We start from the raw sequence: 25,973 nt of genomic DNA on the forward strand, positions 1-25,973 counted from the left end.
GGGCCCACAAGATCTTAAGACTGAGAGAATCGGTAAAGCAGAAAGAGTTAAGGAATGACACCTAGATTTATCAGAGTAGGAACTGCTTCCTAATCTTCACCCTCAACTTCTACAGGGACTCTGGACGCAACACTGAGATGAACAGCTGCAAAGAAAAGGGTGAAGTACAATTTCATAAATGGGATATTTTATTTAAAGTATGAAAAGTATTCAAAGATGTCATCACATTTCTCTGATGTTGAGAAAAAATATTACAAACATCACAAAATGTCAATGATAAAAGATTAACAAACTATATAGATTGGCATTCTTTAAAATTAATAATAATTAATAATAAAATATATTGGATATAGCAGTCATCATGAATGTCCTTATTTCAAGAAACCAAAAAAACTTTCGTTAAGGGGATGGAACATTATGCTTCCCTCTTTGATGTAGTTTCAGGAAATTTGTTTTGCTTTGTTTTGTTTTAAAGTACAAATATCCTAAATAGGCAGGTGGCTATGGAATTACCAGAAGGCCAACAGAAACATTAGCTCCCAGAGACAATGGAGAGATTATCTATATTACTGAATTATACATGAACTTCTGCCTTTTAAGAAAGTTTCACAGAAACTTGACATTTCAAGAGTATGAAAAACATCTATTTGGGATTAATGCAGTCGTTAAACAAATGAGAAAAAAAGACTGTTCATAATTGCATTTTTACTCGGCCTTTGCTTCAAAGTGCTAAGACTATTCTTTGACTTTTAAGTGACTTATAAGTCAAATTGATTTATATGAAACTTAAAAACATATCTATAAATCTTAAAAATACAGCTTAGGAGAGGAAAAGTCTATAACTGAAGTCTCAATCACATGAATAAATCCATAATCAAAAGAACTCATGACTCAAATTCATACTTTCTGAATCTATGCCAATTAATATTCACTACCATTACTCTTTAAGGGGGCTTCCCTGATAGTTCAGTTGGTAAAGAATCTGCCTGCAACGCAGGAGACCCCGGTTCAATTCCTGGGTTGGGGAGATCCGCTGGAGAAGGGATAGGCTACTCACTCCAGTATTCTTGGGCTTCTTCCCTTGTGGCTCAGCTAGTTAAGAATATGCCTACAATGCAGGAGATCTGGGTTTGTTCCCTGGGTTGGGAAGATCACCTGGAGAAGGGAAAGGCTACCCACTCCAGTATTTTGGCCTGGAGAATTCCATGGACTGTATTAGTCCACGGGCTCACAAACAGTCCAGACACGACTGAGTGACTTTCACTTTCACTTTCTTCACTCTTTAAGGAATCAGTGTAGAGAGTCACTGGTTATTATTTAGGTAAACACTGCTGCATGCTGGCATGCTGGCATGGGCCATGCAAGCAGCTGTAAACCAATTCAATTGCCAGCATCTTACTGTCTTTTCCATAAAGATTGTCTAGGAGACTTTGTCAATCACTTGCCAAAGTCAAGATATGAGAAGTCTTTACTTTTGTCTAATCTAGTAGTAATTATACAATTGAAAAGAAGAAAAAAATGAGGTCAATTTGGCATGTCTTTTTCTTATACACTTGAGTTGATTCATGGAGATCATCCCATTCTTTTCTAAACACTTCCAATATTTTATTAATTGTATTGTTTACAATCTCTTCAAATGTTGTCGGAGCTTAAAGTCAGGAAAATGGACTTGCATTTTCACAATCTATGCCTTTTTGGAAACTGGAACATTTGTCTCGCCTCAGTCTCTTGGTACTTCCCACATTTATGGTTTCATAAAGAATACTGACAATTACCCTGAGATCACATCTGAGAGTCCCTTTAACTCCTGGGAGAGCAACTCAACTATGTCTTGAAAATTTAGTTTCATGTAAAGTGAATGATATGCTCATGATCTCTTCATCTTTTTAAAATTTAGTTTTCCTCACTTGAAATTGTTTATCTTTTACTGTTGGAAAAGTAATTCTTCCAGCTCAAGATTACAGACACAAAGTAGAATGACATAGAACTGATTTCTGCCTATAAAGAACTACCAATAACCTCTTTTCACAGTAAGCCTACCTGTTCCTTCTCATCGCTCTTGCTCCAAACACAAACTTAAAGGCTCTTTGAGCTCTCCAAAGTATCTAAACTCCTTTTGAGCTTTGGCAATTCAGGAAATTCTTCAATGTTTCTTGGTCTACTTAGCACTCTACAAATGTGATTATGTGTTCCATCCAATTATTAATCATATACATCTTTTAAAAATCTTGAGCTGCTCAGAACATTCTTTGTACCTATAAGAATTTCATCACATAATTTATCTTTTAGAAATTTCTAGTCTTAGAATCACACCTATAGATGCCATAAACTTTAAAAAAAAAAAAATCTGTTTTCCTCAGAGGCAAAGTACAGGCATAACCATGTCCCACTCTTCTTCTTTACTATGATGACTGTAAGATAGCCTGGTGAAATTCTCCAAACAGTTCAATCCAACTAGCTCAACACAAATGATGTTACTCACTAGTCATTTCCCATTAGACCCAGACTCAAGAGCAAAGCATTTCATTGCTTCCTCTACCTCCTAAGCTCTATGAAGTCAATGAAAAAGATACATATAAGCTTAATTCCAAACTGACTCCTTGGTTATTAAAGTCAGGCGTTTTCTAAGACAAAATAAGCCAAACTGCAGTCCACTTGTTTGTGAAACTGTAATCTTCTCTAGGCAATCAGTATCTATACATTTCATAGTAAAACAACTTCTATAGCACAAAAGTTATTTTAAAATATCTTATACGGTTATTAAACATAGAAGTTTGTCAACTATCTTAGGCGCAAGGCCATGGTTTTACAGATTTAATTCCAGGATCAAGCACATAGAATGTGTGAATCAGCTTAATTTTGTATTTTTTATTGTTTATTTCACGCTCTCCATCATCGAATACATGAAATTTTAGAATACTCAACTGACAGAGTATTCAATAGTCTATACAAAACTTTATTTCAAACTGTGCTTCTTAAATAATGAAATTAACTTTATTTGGACGCTCTCAAAATGCTAAAGTAGATTCTTCATTGATACAGCAAGCTCCATGTCTTTAAAAGTAAGTTTTAATGATAGTTTTTAATACCAATTCCTCAAATTATTTTCTTTGTTAATGTGTTTAAATGTGTTCATAAAATGCTATCTAGCTCTCCTGAAATACAAAATGAGGCTAAATTTTAAAAAGTCTACTGTCTTCTAGCTCCACCAGGGATAGCAAGTCTAGAGGTAGGGGAAAAAAACCCAAACCCTTTTTCTGAATGTAAAATATAAGAATGAAAAGAAAAAGAAATAGAGAACAATGGTGACTGGGACTGCTATTTTATAATGATAATTATTATATTGTACATATATGCTTCCCTGGTGGCTCAGCTGGTAAAGAATCCACCTGCAATGCAGGAGACCTGAGTTCAGTCCCTGGGTTGGGAAGATCCCCTGGAGAAGGGAACGGCTATCCACTGCAGTATTCTGGCCTGGAGAATTCCATGGACTGTATAGACCATGGGTCACAAAGAACTGGATATGACTGAGCGACTTTCACTTTCACATATATGCTATATGTTTTCACTTACGCCTCATGAAAATTTTAAGGTAGATATTATTATTACTACTATTTTATAGGTAGGGAGCTGAGGTATAGAGAAGTGACTTGGCCAAGGTTATATCACTGGAAGTAGCAGACCTGGGATCTGAACCCAGTTAATCTGGCTCTAGAATCTGAACAATAAGCACTGTGCTAGAATACCTCTCTCTCTCCCCTTTTTTCCATTCATCCACCTATCTTCCTATCTTTCGCTGAATTTTTTCTCTTGTATAAAGGTATAAGAATACAAGCTTAGAAGACCATCTTTAATAAGAGCTCACTTTTCCTAAAACAGTCACATTTATTGTGTAAAAAAAAAAAAAAAAAAAGATTTACTGAGCTCTGAGATTTCCTGAAGCTCTTAGGGGTAAGGCAGTGAATGAGAGTGCACCCAAAGGAACTAAAAGTCTCACAGGGATGATGAACATGGAGAAAGAAATTCAGACGTGAGAGCATTATGACTGAGCCACTGTGGGAATCTACAGCCTAGATCCTAAGTCTAGGGAATCCCCAAAGATGCCACTGAGGAACTGCACTGGAGCTGAAAACTGAAGGATAAATAGGAGACAACCAAATTTAAAAGAAGGAGGGGGGTGTTGGTAGAGTGAGCGGTACATGTGAAGGCATTTACTTGAGGTGGGAAAGAACACAGTGCTGACAGGAACTGAGAGAAATCCAGTATAGCTGGTTCTTAGAAAGCGAGGGAAAGTTCACACAAGCTGAGACAAGAGTTCCAAGGGCCAGCAGGTTGAGCAGAACCTTGTAACAACAACTTAAAAGAACTTCAACTAACTCAGGCATGACGCCTAGGCCCTTCATAATTGTTATCAGAGAACAACTTGCAGATATATTCTTACTGGCCACATCTATATTTCATACTTGTGTCCAAATGCCACCATGTTATTTCTATTCTTTTATCTGTAAAAGCATATTCAAAGTTATAAACCTGGATGATCCTTACCAATATAACTGTTTAAGTATGCCACTCTCATTACAGGCAAGTGGAACCTAATGCCATTTTTTAAATAATTTGTATAACTAAATTCTTATCCTGTCCCAAATTTGAAAGGCACTAGATCTTCTGGAGTCTCCTGAGCCACTTCAGTGTTTAAAACTGGCCAGTTTTCAGTACCCTTTTGAGTTACAGTATGAAAAAACACAGACTGAAGAGATCAACTACTGAGATTCCACCTCAGTAGTTAGGGAAAGTCTCCCACTCACAGAAGGCACATTCTTTTTTTCCTCAGGCTTTTAAGATATTACTGACATATATGTAAGTTTAAGGTATACATGTGACCATCTGATGCATGTATATGGGCACTAAGTCGCTTCAGTCATGTCCGACTCTTTTCAACCCTGTGGACTGTAGCTCGCTAGGCTCCTCTGTCCATGGGATTCTCCAGGTGAGAATACTGGAGTGGGTTGCCATGACCTCCTCCAGGGGATCTTTCCAACCCAGGGATAGAACCCACATCTCTTACATCTTCTGCACTGGCAGGCAGGTTCTCTACCACTAGCACCACCTGGGAAACCTGATGCATGTATATATTGCTAGACAAGTACCATAACAAGGTTAGTTTGCAACCCCACTTTTTCACATACTTACCATTTAATGAATGTACAGTGATAATATTTAAGATAACAACTTTGACACACATAATCTGGTATTACAGTCATCACGCTGTACATTAAAACCCCAGAACTTAGCCACCTTAGGGCTGTATGTTTGTACCCTTTGACCAACATCTCCCTATTTTCCCTGTATTCAGCCCCTGAAAACCACCATTCTGCTCTTTATTTCTATGAGAATATGAGTTTCTGTTTCTATTGCTACTACATTCTACATGTAAATGAGAAGATACAGTTTTGTCTTTGCCTGCTGGAGGTCACATTCTTTGTCTGTGTTACAAGCTAGGGCAGGAGTACACATTAAAATGGGAATGTCCATTCTCCACTGGTTCCTGGAAGCAGTCCTCATGAACACATCGGTCAGAGTTCATCTACTGCCCTGGGTCCTACATCACTGCCAGTTTAAAGTCAAGTTTGTTGCTGCACACTTGATCCTTGCCCAGCACATCTGAGAAAAGTTTTCTTTTCTCCCTCCCTTCCTTTCCTTCCTTTCCTCCCTCCCTTGATTATTATTTTTAATGCATGTATCATCAGAAGAACTGGGAGCACAGCTAAAGAAAGAACTCTTTGGTTTAGGTGCTCTATATATCTGAAAAATCCCTGAACTACACCAAACTAAATATACTCATCCCTAGCTCCTCTGTCCATGGGGATTCTCCAGGCAAGAATACCGGCGTGGGCTGCCATGCCCTCCTCCAGGGGATCTTCCCAACCCAGGGATCGAATCCAGGTCTCCTGCATTGCAGGTGGATACTTCACCACCTGAGCCACCAGGGAAGCCCAAAAGTCAAACACTATTTACTACTTGTAGAATTCAACATTATACAGCATTGAAATTGCTTCATTGTATTCACAGTACGTATAAATAAAACCAATTATAATGCTGTATGCTTTTCTGAAAAAAGATTTTTTTTAGTGTTTTTGCTTAAATTTTTTGCTTAAGTAAACCAAGTCTTTCTGTGTAGAATGTATTTCCAAATAACAATCATTTCTCTAAAAAAATTCTGATGCATGGCCAGGGATCTGAGTTATAAATGAAAAGTTGGTGGCTCAGAGGAAAATGCTGTTGTGTCTATATTTCTTCTTACTTCTGAGGCATCTTGTCCTGCCCTTCTAACTTCCACACCCAACTCTTTCCCCTCCTGGTTTCAGTTTTGTATCTACTCCACCTGGAGCCCCACAGAGTTGTGGACATATAAATACGGTTAGAGCAAAAGGCCTGCGGGTTGACCATCTGTTCACCTACTCTTTGAAGCCAACACCCGGACAGAACCCTGAGGTCCACATTAAGGAGCTCTTGTTTTCACCTCTCCTCCCTGCTGGTTCTTGCTGCAAACACTGGGGTACATGGTGGCCTCCCTCGCTGGATCTTAAGCTTGTGTGAAGCCAGGAACTATGCTTCGTTCATTTATGTATCTGTCCTCCAAGTCACCTAGCACAGCACTGAGTAAACATTCTTTAAACACTCCAAAATGATACTTTTTGAAAATTAAACCTTTTATTTTGTATTGGGAGTATGGCCAACTAACAATGCTGTGATAGTTTCAGGTGGACAGCTGAGGGACTCAGCCATACATATACATGTATCCATTCCTCCCTAAACTCCCCTCCCATCCAGGCTGCCACATAACATTGAGCAGAGTTCCCTGTGCTATACAGTAGGACCCTGTTGGTTATCCAACCAAAAAGACACTTGATAATGCGATTGCTATACTGATAAGAGTTTTAAACGGAATTCATCCGAGAAAAACATTTTTACTGTAATCCTCACAAAAATCCTTTCATTAAGCAGGACTATTAAAAGTAATGTCTTGATTATAACAATGTGGTCAAGTGCTCATAAGGTATTTTAAATGAAAAAAGCAGGGCACAAAACAGAACATTCAGTGTGACCCCCCAAATTGTAACGTATCTGAGAATATGCAATTTTTTTTTAATGTAAGGGTCATACATAAACTCATATGTATTAAACAGTTAGCAACACTTAAATATTATTGCAGGTATATTTATTGGGTGATTTTTTAAAACTTTTATCTTCATGGTTCTGAATTTTCAAATTTTCTACAATGAAAATCTACTACTACAATGAGAAAAACTTTTATTTTATTTTATTTTTTGGTTGTCAAATGATCCTGTATTTTTCTCTTTCCTTTGCAGTTCTTAACTAGCGGGGCACTCCACTGTGCCACTGTTGATACCATCTATGATGTGGTGAGGGTGGCGGCCATCAACATTGCAGCCCACAGACTGGGCGGTCCCCAGGATCTCTTTAATGGTTCCAGAAAGTTCTCTAGCTAGAGACCGATGCCACATCTGCCGGGCAATGTTGACGATCTCATCAAAAGTAATGTTTCCACTGTGCTTAATGTTTTTCTGCTTCTTTCTGTCCCTTGGTGGTTCCTTGAGGGCTTTGATGATCAGGGCAGAAGCAGAAGGTACCACCTCAATCTGGGCTTGTCTGTTCTGAATGGTCAGTTTCACTGTAATCCTCAGACCCTTCCAATCACCAGTTGCCTTGGCGATGTCATCACCGACCTTTTTTGGAGACAGACCCAGAGGGCCGATCTTGGGGGCCAGGGCAGACGTGGCACCAACTTCCCCACTGGTGCACCTCAGGTACACGACTTTTATCTCGTTGGGGTCGAACTTAGGCGGCATGGTGGAGGCGGCTGGTGTCGGATCAACCCAGATTTGGGACGACCTAAGAAAGTTGCACCTTTGCCTCCTCTGAGCCGAAAGCCGAAAGAAAGCAAGAAAAACTTTTAAAAACTAGGAACCATACTTTCAAAAATCTATGCCCTTCAAAGGTCATTTGTGGAAAAAGAAGCCTGACCTAGTGGAGCAGTATGACAAAAAACTTGAAAAGTTCTATGTAAAAGCTGATACTACTTGTGTAGGTTTTCCTTTAGTTCTTTATTTTTAATAAGTATTGATAGTATTTTCCCCATAGTAAGGTTAAATTCCAACCATTTATTTTTAAAATGCTCAACTGGCTATAGAATACTAAAATCGCTATTTGAAAAAAAAAATGAAAATCACATGCTATAAAAAACACAACAAAATTACCAAATTTTCCCTTTAAAAGTCATGTATCAGGAAGAGCACAGTAAGGTGAACCTTTCTAGCAGAAAGGAGTAGAAAAAATAAGAAATTATCAAAAGAGGGTCTTTTTCTCTTCAAAGCTTTTATTTGATGGGATCATGTAAATTTAGTACTTGAAGAAAAACAGTATTTCTCAAGTGCTATCCTGAGGCTATTCACAATTTTTTTCTTTGTGGCACTCACATCAGGAATCATTAGCAAACCTGTCATAATGCCAGATAACCAGTGCCTGGATGGCACACCAATATCTGAATCATAGTATTAATGCTTCATCCTTTTGACAAGAGGGTATAAAGCCATCTATTGTGCTCTGTCATTTTCCTGAAAACAGAATAACTGGGTTCAGTGGTCTTTGCAAATCAAAGTTATATGCTTCAGCAGAATGTCCAGGACTTGAGGTAGAAGATTTGTTACTGATGTTTCATTATAACAGCTAATAAAAAGACAGCTGAAAAGGAATACAGATGTGCTTGATTAGAAGTCTAATTGGGAAACAAAAAATGACTATTAGAGAACTCAGATCGTATTTTAAGATGCATCATTATGTAAACAATCTCAACCTCCAGGTTCAGGCAGTAGGCTGATAGAATTAACCACTATTAAAGAAAGAATTTACTAGCTTCTACTTAAATGATACTGTCAAAAGATCTCCAGTCTCCCATTTCCCTTTTAAAGGGTCTTAAAAAAAAAAAAATCCTAAAGGAAATCAGTCCTGAATATTCACTGGAAGGACTGATGAGAAAGCTGAAACTCCAATACTTTGGTCACCTGATGTAAACAGCTGACTCACTGGAAAAGACCCTGATGCTGGGAAAGATTGAAGGCAGGAGGAGAAGGGGACGACAGAGGATGAGATGGTTGGATGGCATCATCAACTCAATGGACATGAGTCTGAGTAAGCTCCGGGAGTTGGTGACCAACAGGAAAGCCTGGTGCGCTACAATCCACGAGGTTGCAAAGAGTCAGATACGACTGAGTGACTGAACTGAACAAACAAAAGAACACCAAAAAAAATAAGGGGGGGGTAGGGTGGGGAGGTGAAGGAGGAAGGATGGGAAGGGAGGAAGTAAGGGAAGGAGGGAATTCGTACCCCTAAACTAAACCAACAGCAAGAAAAGAATCTGTTTCAAAAGGCAATGGGAATTTCTATAAATTCCAGTATCAATTATTGAATACTATGAAACTACACAGTAAAAACCACAATCAAAGGTATTAAATGGCCTGATCAGATTGATAGTCGTGAATTTAGGTCTAAGAATTGAAAGGGAGTTGTCTGGGCAATATGACAACATAAATCATTTTTATAAAAGGCTCTCTAATACAGAACAAAACAAAGAGAAATAATAAAAAATAGAAGAAAAAAAATTACTCTTTGTCCACTGAAATATCAACTCCAAAGACTATAAAACATTTTGGATCACACTGAAAAAATGCCAGAAGCTGACACATAACACCCTAGCTTTTAAACTCAGCACATTTTGCAGACTCTTCTCAGTACAAAATGTTGATACATTGAATGTATATATTTATCTACAAAATAAGGGTATATGAACTGCTGTTCCCAATCCCTAGAAGCAGTAGATACAAGCATTCAGAGAGAAATAGAGACAAAACTCCCAAAATGTAGCTGTCCCTGGCACTAACTCCCTACCCCCAGGATATCAGAATTACTAAGTATTAATAGAGGGTAAATGTTTCCACGTCAAGGTGGAGAGTTCATATGCTAATGGGAACAGTAAGGGTTATCCAAGTAAACAGGAACAATAGTCAATAAAAAGCATTAATAGACTGACATGGTGAAAAGGTAACTTCTCTGTGTATAGAATAAACAGAGGAGGGAGCCAAGAATATCTATGAGGCATGCAGTTAAAATGTGAGGGCCATTGTCCAGGTCAGTATTCGTAGTGGAAAAGTAGATGGATTTGAGATTCACTGTACATGCCCATGGGGTCACGAAGAGTTGGACGCAACTGAGCGACTTCACTTTCACTTTCATGCATTGGAGAAGGAAATGGCAACCCACTCCAGTGTTCCTGCCTGGAGCATCCCAGGGATGGGGGACCATGGTGGGCTACTGTCTATGGGGTCACACAGAGTCGGACACGACTGAAGCGACTTAGCAGTAGCAGCAGCAGTACATGCCCATATATATGTAAAATTTTTCAATACCAAACACTATCCTTCTAGAAGAGGTTGTCATCTGATATTTGAGCCTTACAAAGTCTCAGATTACAGAATGATCTATGTTATTTTATTTTGAAAAATACAATGTACTGTCTGAAGAAAACATGTTAGCCTGAACCAACAAAACAGTTTAAGAGATAATCTAACACAATTGCTGGGGGTTAGGGGTGGGGGCGGGGGGAGCAAATAAAGTGAGAAGATTCAGTATTTTTTCTTGGGAGATTACTTCACAACTGCATGTGACAATGTCACTGTTAAGCAATCTTTCAATGACCAGGTTTTACTCGTTTGTTTTAAAGGCAGCAAGTGTCTATATTTTCTTTTTCTGGTCATGCCACACAGCTTGTAGGATCTTAGTTTCCCCACCAGGGATTGAACCTGTGCCTTTGACAGTGAAAGTGCGGAGACTTAACCACTGGACCACCAGGGAGCTCCCTGGTGAGGAGCTTTTAAAAGCTTTTTTAAAAAAGCAATTCAGTCCGTACTTAGGTTATGAGATCATGAACATACGCCAACATTTTGCTTGAATTGTACTTGTGGCTGGGACAGCATTATATACAGATTTAAAAACTACAATGTCTCAAGCAACTTAGATGGAAGAGAGGAGGAAGTGAACTAGGAAGTTGTTAGGTGACTCATTCCAGTGTTGACAAAATACTAAAGATGTAAGTTGAAGAATTTGAACAAAATTTTTACATGAAATAGTGGGAAAACAGTATTTCTAAATTTCATTTTAAATATATGTTAATTAAATTTTAGAGGTAGAAATCTGATTATATTCCTAAAAGCTTACATTCAGACTGCCTAATCAAAACAGTATGTGTTTTTCTAAGTGTCTTTTTAAAAAAACTGTGGGACAGCATAAACTTAACTACAGGACCTTCTCCTATCTGGATATTCATGATATTATAAATAGAATCTATTAGCCTTAGCAATATATTTGATAAGAAGATTCAGGGGGAAAGAGACAACAGTAAAGATCACATCAGATTTCTAACTTGAAAAACCAGGAAATTTAAGTTCCATTTAAAGAAAAGAAATAGAAAGGGGAAGAAACAGATTTTGAGAATTGAGGCAGGAAATCAGTATGATAACATCTCATGTTATTTGAGGTGGCAGTGAGACAGATACCATATGAAAATATTAATGGATCTGAATTTAGAGCTGTAAATTGGGAGTCTTTAATTCACAATAAAAATCTGGCCTTGGTAGAGATGTGGGGCGATATAAGTTGGAACAACTTTTCTGGAAGGCATTATGGCAATATCTATTAACATACACTTGCATGTCTTCTGACAGAAGAGTTCTACTGAAGTTACAGTCACACAAAAATGTAAAACAAAACAAAACAAAACATAATAGATGAATGTTTATCACAGCATTATTTATAAGGAATTTAAATGTACAACTATAACTGGTGAGTAAATTATCAATGATAAAATACATCTTCAATTATTGAGGTATGTTTTAACATGTTGTTGAATAAAAAAAGGGTTTCCCTGGTGGCTTAGTTGGTAAAGAATCCGCCTGCTATACAGGAGACCCAGGTTCAATCTCTGGGTGGGGAAGATCCCCTAGAGAAGGAAACGGCAATGCACTCCAGTATTCTTGCCTGGAAGATCCAGAGGGAGATACAGAAGGGAACTTTCAGTGCAAGATGTCATTTAAGAAATTGGTACACTTTTCCTATATGTATTTATGCGACAATATGTTCTAAATATGTTCATCTCTGAGTGACAAGATGTTGAAGAATTTTACCCTCAACTTTGTAATATTCTATATTGTTTGAGAGATTTAAGATGGCAACAACAGCATACCATATTTTTAGCAGTCTAGAAAGCATTTTTCTCTTTTTTTCATTAAGAGTTGGAGCACAATATAACCTTGGAGGTAAATAATAAAAACAGGAAAAGACGACCACCCTGGCTGAACTGGATTTCCACTACCCCAGGCTTGAAACCAAACAATTAGGCTAGAGAAGTCAGTCCTGCTTGACCTAAGCCTGTAATTTGATTACTGAAATCAGTAGTGACTCGTGTTTAACAGGTCACTCCCAAAACTAGTTGCTAAACCCTGATCCAGGGATCAAGTACTATAATGTGATTTAGGACAAGTTACTGTAAGACAAAATTAAAAGACATTTGCTCCTTGAAAGAAAAGCTATGACAAACTTAGACAACGTATTAAAAAGTAGAGACATCACTTTGCCAACAAACGTCCATCTAGTCAAAGCTACAGTTTTTCAAGTAGTCATGTATAGATGTGAGAGCTGGACCATAAAGAAGGCTGAGCACCAAAGAACTGATATTTTCAAACTGTAGAGCTGGAGAAGACTCTTGAGAGTCCCCTGGACTGCAAGGAGATCAAACCAGTTAATCCTAAAGGAAATCAACTGTGCATATTCACTGGAAGGACTGATGTTGAAGCTGAAGCTCCAATACTTTGACCACCTGATGTGAGGAGCCAACTCACTGGAAAAGACCCTGATGCTGGAAAAGATTGAAGGCGGAAGAAGGGGACGGCAGAGGATGAGATGGTTAGATAACATCACTGACTCAATGGACATGAGTTTGGGCAAACTCTGGGAGATACTGAAGGACAAGGAAGCCTGATGAGCTAGCTGCAGTTTGTAGGGTCGAAAAGAGTCAGACGCAACTGAACGACTGAACAACTGTAAGGCCACATCTTCAGGATTAGTAAGTTATGGACATGAAAACACTGATTGGAGAAAAACAATTTTTGATAGCTTGACTCTACTGAAAATATTTTCCCATGAAAAAGAAAAAAAGAAGAGAAAGATTATATGATAGAGCTCAGCCTCTCCCTTAAAGTAAACAAAACCAAAAGACAGGAGGGTAATAAAACAAAACGCCAGGCACTATGCTAGTGTTGAAGCTATAAAAATCATAATATAGTACCTGCCCTGGTGTTGAGGTGTCACAGACAAGTATAAACAACTACTAAAACCAGTGAAAAAGCATGTACAAGGTACATGAGAGCATGTAGCTAAAAAGAAAATAAATAACTATGTTTAGTGGGGAAAACCAGTTAATCTAGGCTGGAAGTATGGATGGGAGGACAGGATTGGGACTGTCACGGGCATTTCAGGTAAGGGGAAGAGCACAGTGGCGGGGCAGTGGTGGATTATAAGACTAGAGAGATGCAGGAGCTCAGGTAACAGAAGGCTTTGCTTATGTCACTAAAGGGTTATAACATAACTCTGTAGTGAAGAAGTTACTAAGATTTGTATTACCAGGAGAATGACACGGCCGAGCTTCCCTGGCAGCTCAGCTGGTAAGGGATTTGTCTGCAATTCAGGAGATCCCAGTTCGATTCCTGGGTTAGGAAGATACACTGGAGAAGGGACAGGCTACCACTCCAGTGTTCTTGGGCTTCCCTGGTGGCTCAGCTGGTAAAGAACCCACCCGCAATGTGGGAGACACGGGTTTGATTCCTGAGTTGGGAAGATCCCCTGGAGAAGGGAACGGCTACCCACTCCAGTATTCTGGCCTGGAGAATTCCATGGACTCTATAGTCCATGGGGTTGCAAAGAGAGGGACACGACTGAGCACCTTTCACTTGACACAGCCAGACTTGTGTTTCAGATGGCTAATTCTGGCAACACTGTGGCCTATGGAGACAAGGAGAACAACTGGAGGGCACCAAGACCAGCACAGAATAAATTTAGCCACGAACCCATTAATACTGGCAGTAGAAGCAGTATTAGAAGAATCAATGCAGCAGAAAATTGGGTTGGTGAAATAGGAGGCAACTCAAGAAACATAAACTGAAAATAATAATTTAACCAAAGAAGTGAATGCTCACAGATTTGCAGAGTGCTCTAATTTAAACTTAAATGACAGGAATCCTTGAAGGAAAAAGGAGAATGAAATAAATAATAAATAAACAAATAGCACAGCTGAAGGAAAGTGAAAAATTTTTAAGGAGAGAAGTTAGAAATTGAAAGGTTTACCATGTCTCAAAAAGAAGAAAAAGAAAGAAAAACAACAGCAACATAAAAATACAAATTTAAATTCTTTAGGTATTTCCTTAAATTTCTCAAAAGAAGACCAGATATTATTTAAAGAGTCAAAATCAAGAGAGTTTAAGATGATAACTCCATGGTAAAAAAACATGATATAATACCCATGCTCCATTTGCTTGGCAACAAAAAGTCTTTCAGACTTGTGGTGGCAGTGGCGGTTTAAAAAAAAGAAAGAAGTGGGGTTTTTTCCATTTAACTACCTTTTCTTCAGCAAGCAATGAATGATCCAGAGCTCTATGACTGAAGCTTTAAAAAGTACTGTACTTTAAAGCTGCTATATGCAGAATACTATATAATACTGTTACTGTGATAAAAATAAACAGATGACACATGAGAGAGAAATGATACACAGGCAAGGTAACAAGACCAGCAGATAACGGGAAGCAAGCACAATCTAAGCTACCCTGTTTTTCATGGTGGAAAGTCAGAAACGAATGCTTCACAAAGAAATATAAATTAATCACAATTAGGTTGGAAAAAGTTTGTGGTAAGTTCAAGACTAACATCAATTCTTTGAAGCTCCTCAAAAACATACACCTTCATATATTATATGATTGTATCACCTACTCACATTATGAGGCACTTCTAAAATACACAGAATTAAACTCTCAAGAAATAACATGATTCATTTGTACCTTAACCTCAGTAAACTTCACATAATTCTTTATTAAATATTAAAAATAAAATTCAAAACCACAGAGCACTTTTGCTGCTATTGAAGAAAACTATTCTATTTAAAAGAAGGACCAGTAGATGACAAAAAGTACCATTAAAAAGTATTCTTAGTTATCAAGGGTTTTTGAAGAGTCAGATGTAAGGATTTTAGACAAGATCTTAAAAAAATAAGATGAATTGGCAAAAAATTAAATATTTGCTAGTGATAAGATCATGGGTTACTATGCCTTGGCTTAAGTTTTGTCTTAAATGTTGTTACAATTTTTACAACTCAAAATAAAACAAAACTAGATAACTCTCAACACAAAAACATAGGTATATTTTACTTATAATTATAAATACAAGGATATACACATTAATACTGATGAAAGGGAGTTTGCAGATATGGAAATAAAGTTTAATGTTCATTTCTGTTTCTGGGCTGCTATGTACATTTATAATACAAAAATTTTATGAAAAACTGACATATAAAAAGATTCACAGTTGACTCTACAAAAATGAAATACATAATTTTTCTTACAAAGTACGAAAATCTTTAAGCAGTAAGGCTACATTTATGTGATAATAATTTTAATCAAATTACCTAGTCGATTCAGTGAAGAACCAATTTAACTGATTTCATTTGTTAAATTAATGATTACTAATTGTCTGAGTTATAATTATGTGTCTGTCATTGAACAATAACAACTCTTACTTTATAGCAGAGGTTTTAAAAAAAAATGCTATAAGGACAGAATTGTACCTTCAAAGAAATTTTATGTTTTTAAATGTACAAAAACAGGTAAGACTGCTGAGTCCAGTTTGAAAAACACTGCTTCACCAGTCAGAGGTTTACCAGGTTAATATGCAGGAGGTTGTTTTAGTACCTCAATATAGCTGCAATCCTCATCAGTCACCTTAAAGGGGGAAACAGAGATTTCTGTTAATATCATGTTATGTATTATAAGGCTTCCCAAAAGTATAGTCAGTTTAGTCAGTGATAGTATCCTGCTTTCTTTTTTTCTTCCAATACACATTTGTTAAAATGTACTTAATTTTTTATATAATGAAAAGAGAGGAGGAAAAACCACTAGAAAAGAAAAAGGCAAAAATTAATGACTAGACAGTTCAAAGAAATGCAATGACTTGTAAACACAGAAAAAGATATTCAACTTCACTCACGATAACTTCAACTTCACTAATATGATAAACACTAATCAAAACAACACAGATACCACGTCTCACCCATCAACTGATAAAACAAATCAACAGCGTTGGTGAGGCTGTGGAGAAAAAGCACTAGTATAAAGCGTGGATGGGTGCAGTGGCACACCAACAGGGGGTGATGGACACAGACCGTGTCCGGTGCCAGAATAAGGAGGTACACTGTCCACAGAGAATTTATAAACTTGATCTGCTCCTTACCATCATGTGACGGCAATTTTTCTAAATGTCAACAATAAAATGCTCTCTGAAAAAAATTTTTAGTTTTTCCAAATTTTAAATAATTGTTGTGGTTGTTGTTGAGCTTTAATAACATGTATGTAAGTTTCAAATTCAACATTTTTATTATTTATTTTTCAAACACTGAACTACACATGAAGTTAATTTGAAGAACTCCCAGTTGGGCCTCTGATATACATGGATTCAGTTCTACACATTCATTTCAGAAGTTAAATCTGGAATGTTCTCAAATGGTCCAAACTCCATTCGAGCACAGTTTGTCTCTGCTGCTGCTGCTGCTAAGTTGCTTCAGTCGTGCACGACTCTGTGCGACCCCATAGACGGCAGCCCACCAGGCTCCCCTGTCCCTGGGATTCTCCAGGCAAGAACACTGGAGTGGCTTGCCATTTCCTTCTCTAGCCCCTGTGTTATATTACCTACTCCTGCATTTAAACAATAGATTCCAAATAAACAATGACTGCTGTAATCTATTTCTCTTTTCTAGGTTATCTTTTTCCCTGGTGGGAGGTTTTAGTTGAGTTAATCAGACACAAAAAATACTTGCAGACAGCCGGAATTAGCCTTGAACAATGACTAGTTAAGCACAAAGCTTTAAAAAGTTATTTAAAGAATAGTGCATGGAAACAGTGGTTAAGGTCATTAACTATACAACAATAAAACATAGGAAATGGACACTTAGAAAAAGAATCAAATTTTGAAGGATGCTAGGAGAGAGACCAAAAGATGTTGCTCTTAGATTACTAGAAGAAACCAAAAGGGCAATGCTTATTTGAATGTCTGGTTATTAATTAGTGGATCAAACAGTGTCCATGTTCACTATCATTCCACCATCTTCTCTTGATTTTGTTGAAAAACTTCAGGACTTTGTTTTTTTTTTTTCCTTTTAACTAAATGCAATAAAAATTCAAGATGAATTTTCTGGTGGAGATATGTTAGCAAACATTTTCTATAATGTACTCTATTTTAAAATTTACTTTTACTAGTGTGATTGTCTACTCAAATGTTCAATAAAAGGAAATATTTACTGTATATATTTTGTTTCACTATGGTATTTTATTTCATGGTCATTTCTGAAAATAACTTTATAATATAGAAGAGAGAAATATTAAATAACTACCTGCTCTATGCTCAAATACACTAAATATGTCCCTGTAGGATATAAAATGATACAACCAGCATAGAAGAAAAAATGGGGACAGTTAGAGTTACAGCTATATAATAACAAACATAAACAGCAGGAGGCTAAATAAGAAATTAAAAAATAGTTACTTTTGATGGAGGAGGTGAAAGGACTGAGGCAAGGGGAAGATGTAGAAAATCGAAACAAAAGTATACTTGTTAGTATAGCTTGACTTCTGAACTAGACAAATGCTTTATACATTCAAGAGAATAAAACATAAATTTAAAAATCTAAGTTAGCAAACCTTACACTGAAAACAAATGGAAATAAATGAACTTAATTGCATATCAAACTGGTAATATAACCATATGAAGACAAAAATAATATTTCAAGTCACTTTTGAACATAGTACTTTGACTTGCATTCTTACTGGCGTATATTCTAAAAATATTAAAAATTGCAAAGAAATCTTCAGTTCAGTTCAGTTCAGTCGCTCAGTCGTGTCCGACTCTTTGTGACCCCATGAATCGCAGCACGCCAGGCCTCCCTGTCCATCACCAACTCCCAGAGTTCACTCAGGCTCACGTCCATTGAGTCAGTGATGCCATCCACCCATCTCATCCTCTGTCATCCCCTTCTCCTCCTGCCCCCAATCCCCTTACACTTCACATAATGGTTACAATATTAATTTTTATAATTTTGAGCCTATTTTATTTGCACTATCGGATAAAACAAATAGGTAATTATGTAAACATTATTTCAAACAAAGATGTTCAATGAAAGACAAAAGATACAAGTAATGAACATCTCTAATGTTCATATCGTGCTTTCTAAATACTCTTCTCCATTAAAAGGAACCAAAGCTTCCTGGAGAAATGACTGGTTCTCGATCTGAAGCAGGGATAATATAAGTGAGTCTACTAGGTCATTATGTTTTTCTAGAAAGGGAAAAACTAATGAAGGGCAGTCAAAAGGACACTAGAGCCAACTCTGAGAGGCTCTCGCCAGACATCTGAGAGAATTTAAGTCTTAAAAAGAATAACAGTTATAACTGACAACAAATTGAATAATTAAAAATCCATGAGTCCATAATAATACTCTAAAAACAGAGAAAAAAAGCATTTCATCTGTAATCAGCAGAGGGTACTACAGCACCAAACTTCCTGTTCTCAAAACTTCTCATTAAAAGTAAACAAGCATTTATTCTGCCTTTTGAGGAAAGAACTGCTGTTCATCCCCAGTGGAAGAGGAAAAGTTCTTTACCTAAGAACGCCAGCTAACAGATGTAGAAGGAATGATAGAACTATCAGTGAAATAATTACCTTCCAGATTACTTCCTAATTTCAAAGGGGAAAATTATATTATTACACAGAAAAGATCAAACTTGGTATTAACAGTGTGATGATCTGACATCCTCCTGAGGTAACACAATATGAAATATATATCACCTATGACATATCATTGCCCAAATTTTTCATCTAATTACACCAAGCCTTTAAACTGAGTTTCCTGTTTACAGGAATTACAAAGGATAGAGGAACAAGATAAATGATGCTCTGAGGAAACAATCAGACAAATACAGAGTTTAGAACACTCTGGTTTCTTAAAAAGTAAATGTTCCTCTCCAAAAAAAAAAAAAAAAAAAAAAGCTCTGGAAAAAGAGACTAAAGAGGCATAACACCCAAAGGCAACACATGAACCTTGATTGGATTCTTTTAAGGAAGGAAAAAAATCTATAAAACATTAAGATAATCAGCAAATGTCAATATGGCCTGAATAGTAAGTGATACTAACAAATTATTATTAATTTTCTTGCATGTGATAATGGTATTGAAAGGTATAATATTATAAGGTATAATAGGAAATACATGCTAAATATCTTAGGAATGAAGTATCATAAAGTTTGTAATTTACTTTGAAATGATTTGACTAAACACACATACTCAAAGGTGAGTATGGAAGTATGGTAATAGTAACATTACCTAGGTATTCACTGGCCACTTCCTTTTAAGTTTTTTGTAGGTTTGAAAATTTTCATAACCAGAAATTGAAAAAACAGAGAATTCTTGTCAACACAGTATTTATTAACTAATCCAAGCAATATGTACTTCAATAGGGCACATTATTCACAAAAAGACATAAGAACTCATTCTATGTTCTCTGCCATTCTGCCAATCAGGAAACAATCTTATATCTTTTACAGAAGCAAAACAGCAGTCAGAAACATCTTCCCTACCTTAGTAAATTGACTTCTTTACAATTCTAGATTTTCTCAACAGAGGAAGAATTTTCTTCTACCTGACTGCCACTTCATCTTAGCTCAAAGTCCTCTGAAACCCAAGTTAATGTAAATGAAGTTGTACTGAATGCTGAAAACTTTCTAAACCCTCCACTTGGCACCCAGTATTATACCCTGGCTTATGACCTAAATCATACATTCTTAAAGACAGCACAGCCTTTTAGGCTCCTCCCTCCCTACTTTGCATGCTCTTCACTGGTCTCATCTACTCTTACAACTTTTGTAATGATCACCGGCTGCTACTGCTGCTCACCTATATTCTCACAATTCCCCAAAGGATATTCGAACTCATACCTTTTCTCCGTACTTCCATACTTTTCTGCCTACTGAATGTTTTCACCAAGGTGTTCCCAAAGTTCCTCAGAAACAGCAAGCCTAAATGAGAAGTCATCATCCCTCCTCCCCAATAAAAAAAATCTACCATAATTTGTCTCAGAAGCCAAATTAGAAACCTAGGCATCAATCCTGGTTCTTCTCACACCTCAATGAGATATCAAATTAATAATAATAATGCTAAAAAATTGTAATGATAATTATTACAGTACCTAACAGCTACATAGTACTAACCATGTACTTGGAACAGTTCTACACTCTGTACATAAATTAATTAATTTAATCCTCACACAATACTATGAGATAAGTATTGTGTTTCTTCTCATTTTACAATGAGTAAATGAGATTCAGAGAAGTTTTGCAATTTGCCAAACTCTACAAAGAACGGCAACCCACTCCAGTGTTCTTGCCTGGAGAATCCCAGGGACGGGGGAGCCTGGTGGGCTGCCGTCTATGGGGTCTCACAGAGTCGGGGACATGACTGAAGTGACTTAGCAGCAGCAGCAGCAGCAGCAGCAGCAAGTGGTAGAGTTAGGATCTGAACCTGGGTGTTTGGGCTCTAGAGTCTGTTTTCTTTAACTAATACACTATACCTCCCCCTCAAATTACCAAATAGTATTTGATTTCATCTTCTGAATATTTCTCCAACTCATTCAATTCTCTCCACTTAAACAACCACTATCCTAACGCAGGTCACCACCATCTTTTGTCTGATGAAGCCAGTAGCTTCTTACCTGGATCCCTGTTACCATCCCTGTTCTCCAATGTAGCAGCCAGGATGGTTTTCCTGAAGTACAAAGCTGATTACATCACACCTCTGTTTTCACACAGAAACTTAACGATTTCTAACTGAACTCTGAATAGCATTCAAATCCATTAATGTGATTAACAGAGCCTCCAGCTTTCCTCTTCAGCCTCCTTTCCACCCTCAATTCCTTTGTAGTTTACTCTCCATACTCTGTTACCACTGTAATTCTTACATTCCTCAAATGTTAGTTTGTCTAGCTGAAATACTCTTCCTCCAACCTCTGATCTGCCTATTTCTTAACCTTTATATCTACATTCATGGACATGGATGTCATTTCTTTGAAGAGCTTTCCTGATCTCCCAACTCTTAAGTTACTTGCCTTAGTAGTTAGGCAGTATTTGACTCCTTAGGGCGCCATAAAATTTTTTATCAAATATATACACCCATATGTTTCACACTGAATTATAACAGTCTCTTACTTGTCTGTCTCACTCCTAGACTGAGAGCATTTAGGAGAACAGGGACAACGTACCAAAAACAAAAGCTCAAAAAATACTGAAGAATTAATAAAATGCAACAGAACAACTTAAAGCCTTTGTCAAATAAAATAACCTTCTTGATCTAATTGTATTTTTCTTTATAAATCTAATAAATCTTATCATCTGGAATATTCTACTCAAAACATTTATTGTTAATAACCATCTACATTACTCACATTATCTCCATTGTTCATTTATCTTCTTGAAACTTGGGACTATAATAGTTAAAATTATAAAGATAAAATACAGCTTAACAAAATCGTGCTATCTTTTAATCTCTATATGCAGTTTTCAAAAGAACGTTTTACAAGGTAATGACCCTAGACTTTTCAAAAATGTCAGTGTCATGAAAAGGAACAAAAAATGAGAGAGAGAAAGAATGAAAAGAAAAAGAAATGCAAGAAAGAGCAGTAAGCCTGCTTCAAATTAACAGTCTGAAGAGTCAGAACAAGTAAAGCAAATGATTCCTGCCTGGACTCTAGATTTCCAAAAAGAAAGAAAAGGAAAAGAAAAATGCTAAAAAGGACATTTTTGGAGCAACTGGGGAAATCTGAACACAGCCTATATATTAAGCACTTTTCTCATTCTTACATTTCTTGACTATAAAAATGGTATTGTGATTATGCAGATGTACTTATTCTTAGGAGGTATATGGTGAAATATTATGAGTATCAATGATGCATGCCACTTGCTTTCAAGTAATTTACCTAAAAAAATACATATACACACAGAAGAAAGAAAATGCAAATTTGGGATAGGTTAAAAATTAATCTAAGTGAAAAGCAAATACTCATTGACTCTTCTTTTTCCATTTTTTAGGTTTCAACTTAAAAAAAGTTGGGAATAAATAACATTTACTGAGTAATTAATATGGGCTGGACACCATTCTAAAATATTTACATTATTAACTCCCTTAATCATCACAGGTCCTGTGATGACAGTTAAGACTACAGGACTTACTAGTATCATCCCTATTTTATAGATGAGCAGCCTAAGGCATTAAGACATTTAAGTAATTTACCCAAAGTTAAAACTAGCTGTATCTATGTGGCCAAAAAATAAAAAATAAACACACAAAACAGGCTCTTAAGAGGACAGAAGGTGAAGATAAGCACACAAGTAACTATAAAGAAATATACAATAAACCAAAAGATGCACATATGGCACTGCAGGAATTTAAAGGGAAAAAAAAGAGTCAATAAAGTTCAAACCCAGAGTCCATGCTTCCTGGTTTTCCATCTTGTGTACTTTTGTGCAGCTACAGACATAATAGAAGACTCTGACATCCAGTTAGAAAACAGACTGGAACAACCATTTTTTAAAGAGAAGCACAGACTGGAGACAAATTCTAAGCCTATTATATTAAGGTGGTGAAACTGAAAGGAGAAATGATAGGAGAGAAAGCAAAACTGATGAAAACTAGGGCTTCCCTAGTGGCTCAAATGGTAAAGAGTCTGCCTGCAAGGCAGGAGACCCGGTTCAACCCCTGGGTCAGGAACACATCCTGGAGAAGGAAATGACAACCCACTCCAGTATTCTTGCCTGGAAAATCCCATGGACGGAGGAGCCTGGTGGGCTGCGGTCCATGGAACCAAAGAGTCGGACAAGACTGAGAGACTTTCACTGTCAATGCAGGAGTAGAGGTGGAATAAAAGGCTGATGACACGGAGGTGGAATAACAGGCTGAAACAGAAAACAATGATAACTGACTTCTTTTCGTATAAAAGTTTGTATAAAATCAAATTTTAATTATGACTAGTATTGGATATTGCTTCACAAGTGGCTCAGTGGTAAAGAATCTGCTGGCCAATGCAAGAGGCGCAAGAGATACAGGTTCGATCCCTGGTTAGCCCTAGATGCAAAAATGTTAAGCTAAAATTACTAAAATTATTAGTTACTAAAATGTTAGTAAGCAGGTAGAACATAAATAGGTTCCAGTACAGTGATTTATCACTCCCTAAAACTATACAATTAAATATAGTCCCTCCTTCTCTAGCACAAAAATCCAAACTCAGAACAGGACACTAAAATTTTTTTTTAAAATAACAATCTTAAGACTACACAGTAGTGTCTACAAGAATACACAGACATATAAATAGTAGCATAAGGAAACATTTTAAAATATCTTATGAAATATAATTCAATAAAATAACATTACCTATGTTTATTTGTTTACATTTCTATCACCTTTGCTAGAACATGGACTTCTTCAGGGCAGGAACCATGCCTGATGGTTCATTTCTATAGCCCAAATACCTAAAATAGGTACACAATAGGCATTCATATGTTTGCAGAACTTACACATGTGCATGGACCTTATGCATGAAGAACTAGGAATAATAAAGTCTCAATATGTTGATTCATATTGTGATCATTTTGTAACATATCACTTTTATGTATTAAAAATACAACATCAGATCCAAAAGTTGAATGGCTTGAAGTCTGAACTGACCATGTTTCAAACCACAGATACTAGCTATCATAAAACAGGCATGAATTTACTACCATCTTTCAAAGCAATAATGATTACGATAGACAAAATTTACCTACAACCACTCAAGTTACATTGCATGTGTGCAGAAAAGAGTGAATAATATAGCAGATCTGAGACTGCTATCCTTAGAAGACTGTTCCCAAGTTCTTTTGGGAACTTGGATGTCAAGAGAGTACCCACAATTCCCTGATAAGAATGCCTCACTGTGCCTAAACTGTTTAAAAAAAAAAAAATGTGGTACACAGTGAATTACTGCTTTTCCTCTTGGAGTCTAGAATTCTGGGAGGTGTTTGGCAGAGGATGCCTATGTGACCAGCTCCCATAAAAACCAGGCATTGAAAATCTAAAGAGCTGGGACTTCCCTGGTGGTCCAGTGGCTAAGACTCTATGCTGCCAATAGGGAGGGCACAGGTTCGATCCCTGGTCAGGGAACTAGATGCCACATGCTGCAACTAAGACCCAGTGCAGCCAAATAAATAATTAAAATTAAAAAAAAAAAAAGAAAAGAAAGAAAGAAAATCTAAAGAGCTTCCCTAGTATACAATAGTTCACACATGTTGTCACAACTCAGTGCCAGAGAAATTAAGGGCATCCAGTGTGATTCCACCAGAAGCTTGAACCAGGATTCCTCAGTCTCTGAACCATGTGCCCTTCCTTTTTTGCAGGAGGAAATTTATAGCTCTGAGTTGGACTTCATACTAGGTCTTGAGAGTCCTCCCAACAAATCACCAAACCTGCAAGTGCTCTTGAAGACCCTGACACAAACATGCTACATCAGATAGTGGCCTCATTATTTTGGGATAAGGAACATTATTAAAGATTTAACATATTTCCATAAAAAGTAATGAAAAAAGAAATTTAAGAGAAATCATCAAGATTTTTACTTTGGACTGTGTCTTCCAATAATTACTTATATCCCATGGTTAATACAGGCTTCCCTCATGGGATAAGGAAGCAAAAGATTATTAATTATGAGAAATTCAATCATACTTCAAGTTATGAACCAGATCTCAAGCCTCCAAAGTAATGGCATTATTCTTAAGAAATCTCATTTCCATCTCATCCTACCCTCCAAAAGTTCATAGAAAAGCCCAAAAGACATACCTCAAGAACAACTTTCTGGCACTCAAAGACTACATTTTAAAAGAAAAATTCCTGATGCTTTTGCTTCTGTTTACATAAATAGGATTAGTATTAAGTCAGAAAGCATCAACGCTTCTCCCTTTTTTCTCCTACAATGATGTGGTGCTCACAATAATAATGGAGAAAACAAACTATTAGTCATTCCTCTGAAGAAATAAAATTTGGAGATAGTATATATTCAAAAATTATTTAGCTGCTTCCTGCATTGTATATTTCCATTTACATATAAGCATTTACAAGAATTCTTAGATCTTCATTCCCTTAGAATAGGCATATTTTATATAATACATAAGATAACATACTAAATATACTTTTTAAATTAAAATGGTTAGATTAAGGTCTTTAGAGACAATACACAATACTCACTTTTACTTATCATAGGAAAATGTATTTGACATAACAAATTTCCATGGTAATTTCACTTTGACATAATTCTGCTAAAATTCAACATTCAGAAAACAAAGATCATGGCTTCTGGTCCCATCACTTCATGGCAAATTGATGGGAAAACAATGGAAACAGTGACAGGCTTCGTTTTCTTGGGCTCCAACATTACTGCAGATGGTGACTGCAGCCATGAAATTAAAAGACGCTTGCTCCTTGGAAGAAAAGCTATGACAAACCTAGACATATTG

The 25,973-nt window shown here is 36.7% G+C and overlaps 2 protein-coding genes across 6 annotated transcripts in view; both read right to left on the reverse strand.

The window, feature by feature from the left end:
• Positions 1-25,973, reverse strand: part of MAGI3 (membrane associated guanylate kinase, WW and PDZ domain containing 3) — a 262,326-nt gene that overhangs the window by 117,071 nt on the left and 119,282 nt on the right. The window lies entirely within an intron of this gene.
• Positions 7,359-7,905, reverse strand: LOC123334012 (60S ribosomal protein L12-like). The gene has a single exon (XM_045166063.1). It carries the CDS (start codon positions 7,869-7,871, stop codon positions 7,374-7,376), a length of 498 nt encoding a protein of 165 aa, XP_045021998.1. The 5' UTR covers positions 7,872-7,905; the 3' UTR covers positions 7,359-7,373.

This window comes from Bubalus bubalis, chromosome 6 (assembly GCF_019923935.1).
Source record: "Bubalus bubalis isolate 160015118507 breed Murrah chromosome 6, NDDB_SH_1, whole genome shotgun sequence".
Classification (NCBI taxonomy): Eukaryota; Metazoa; Chordata; class Mammalia; order Artiodactyla; family Bovidae; genus Bubalus; species Bubalus bubalis.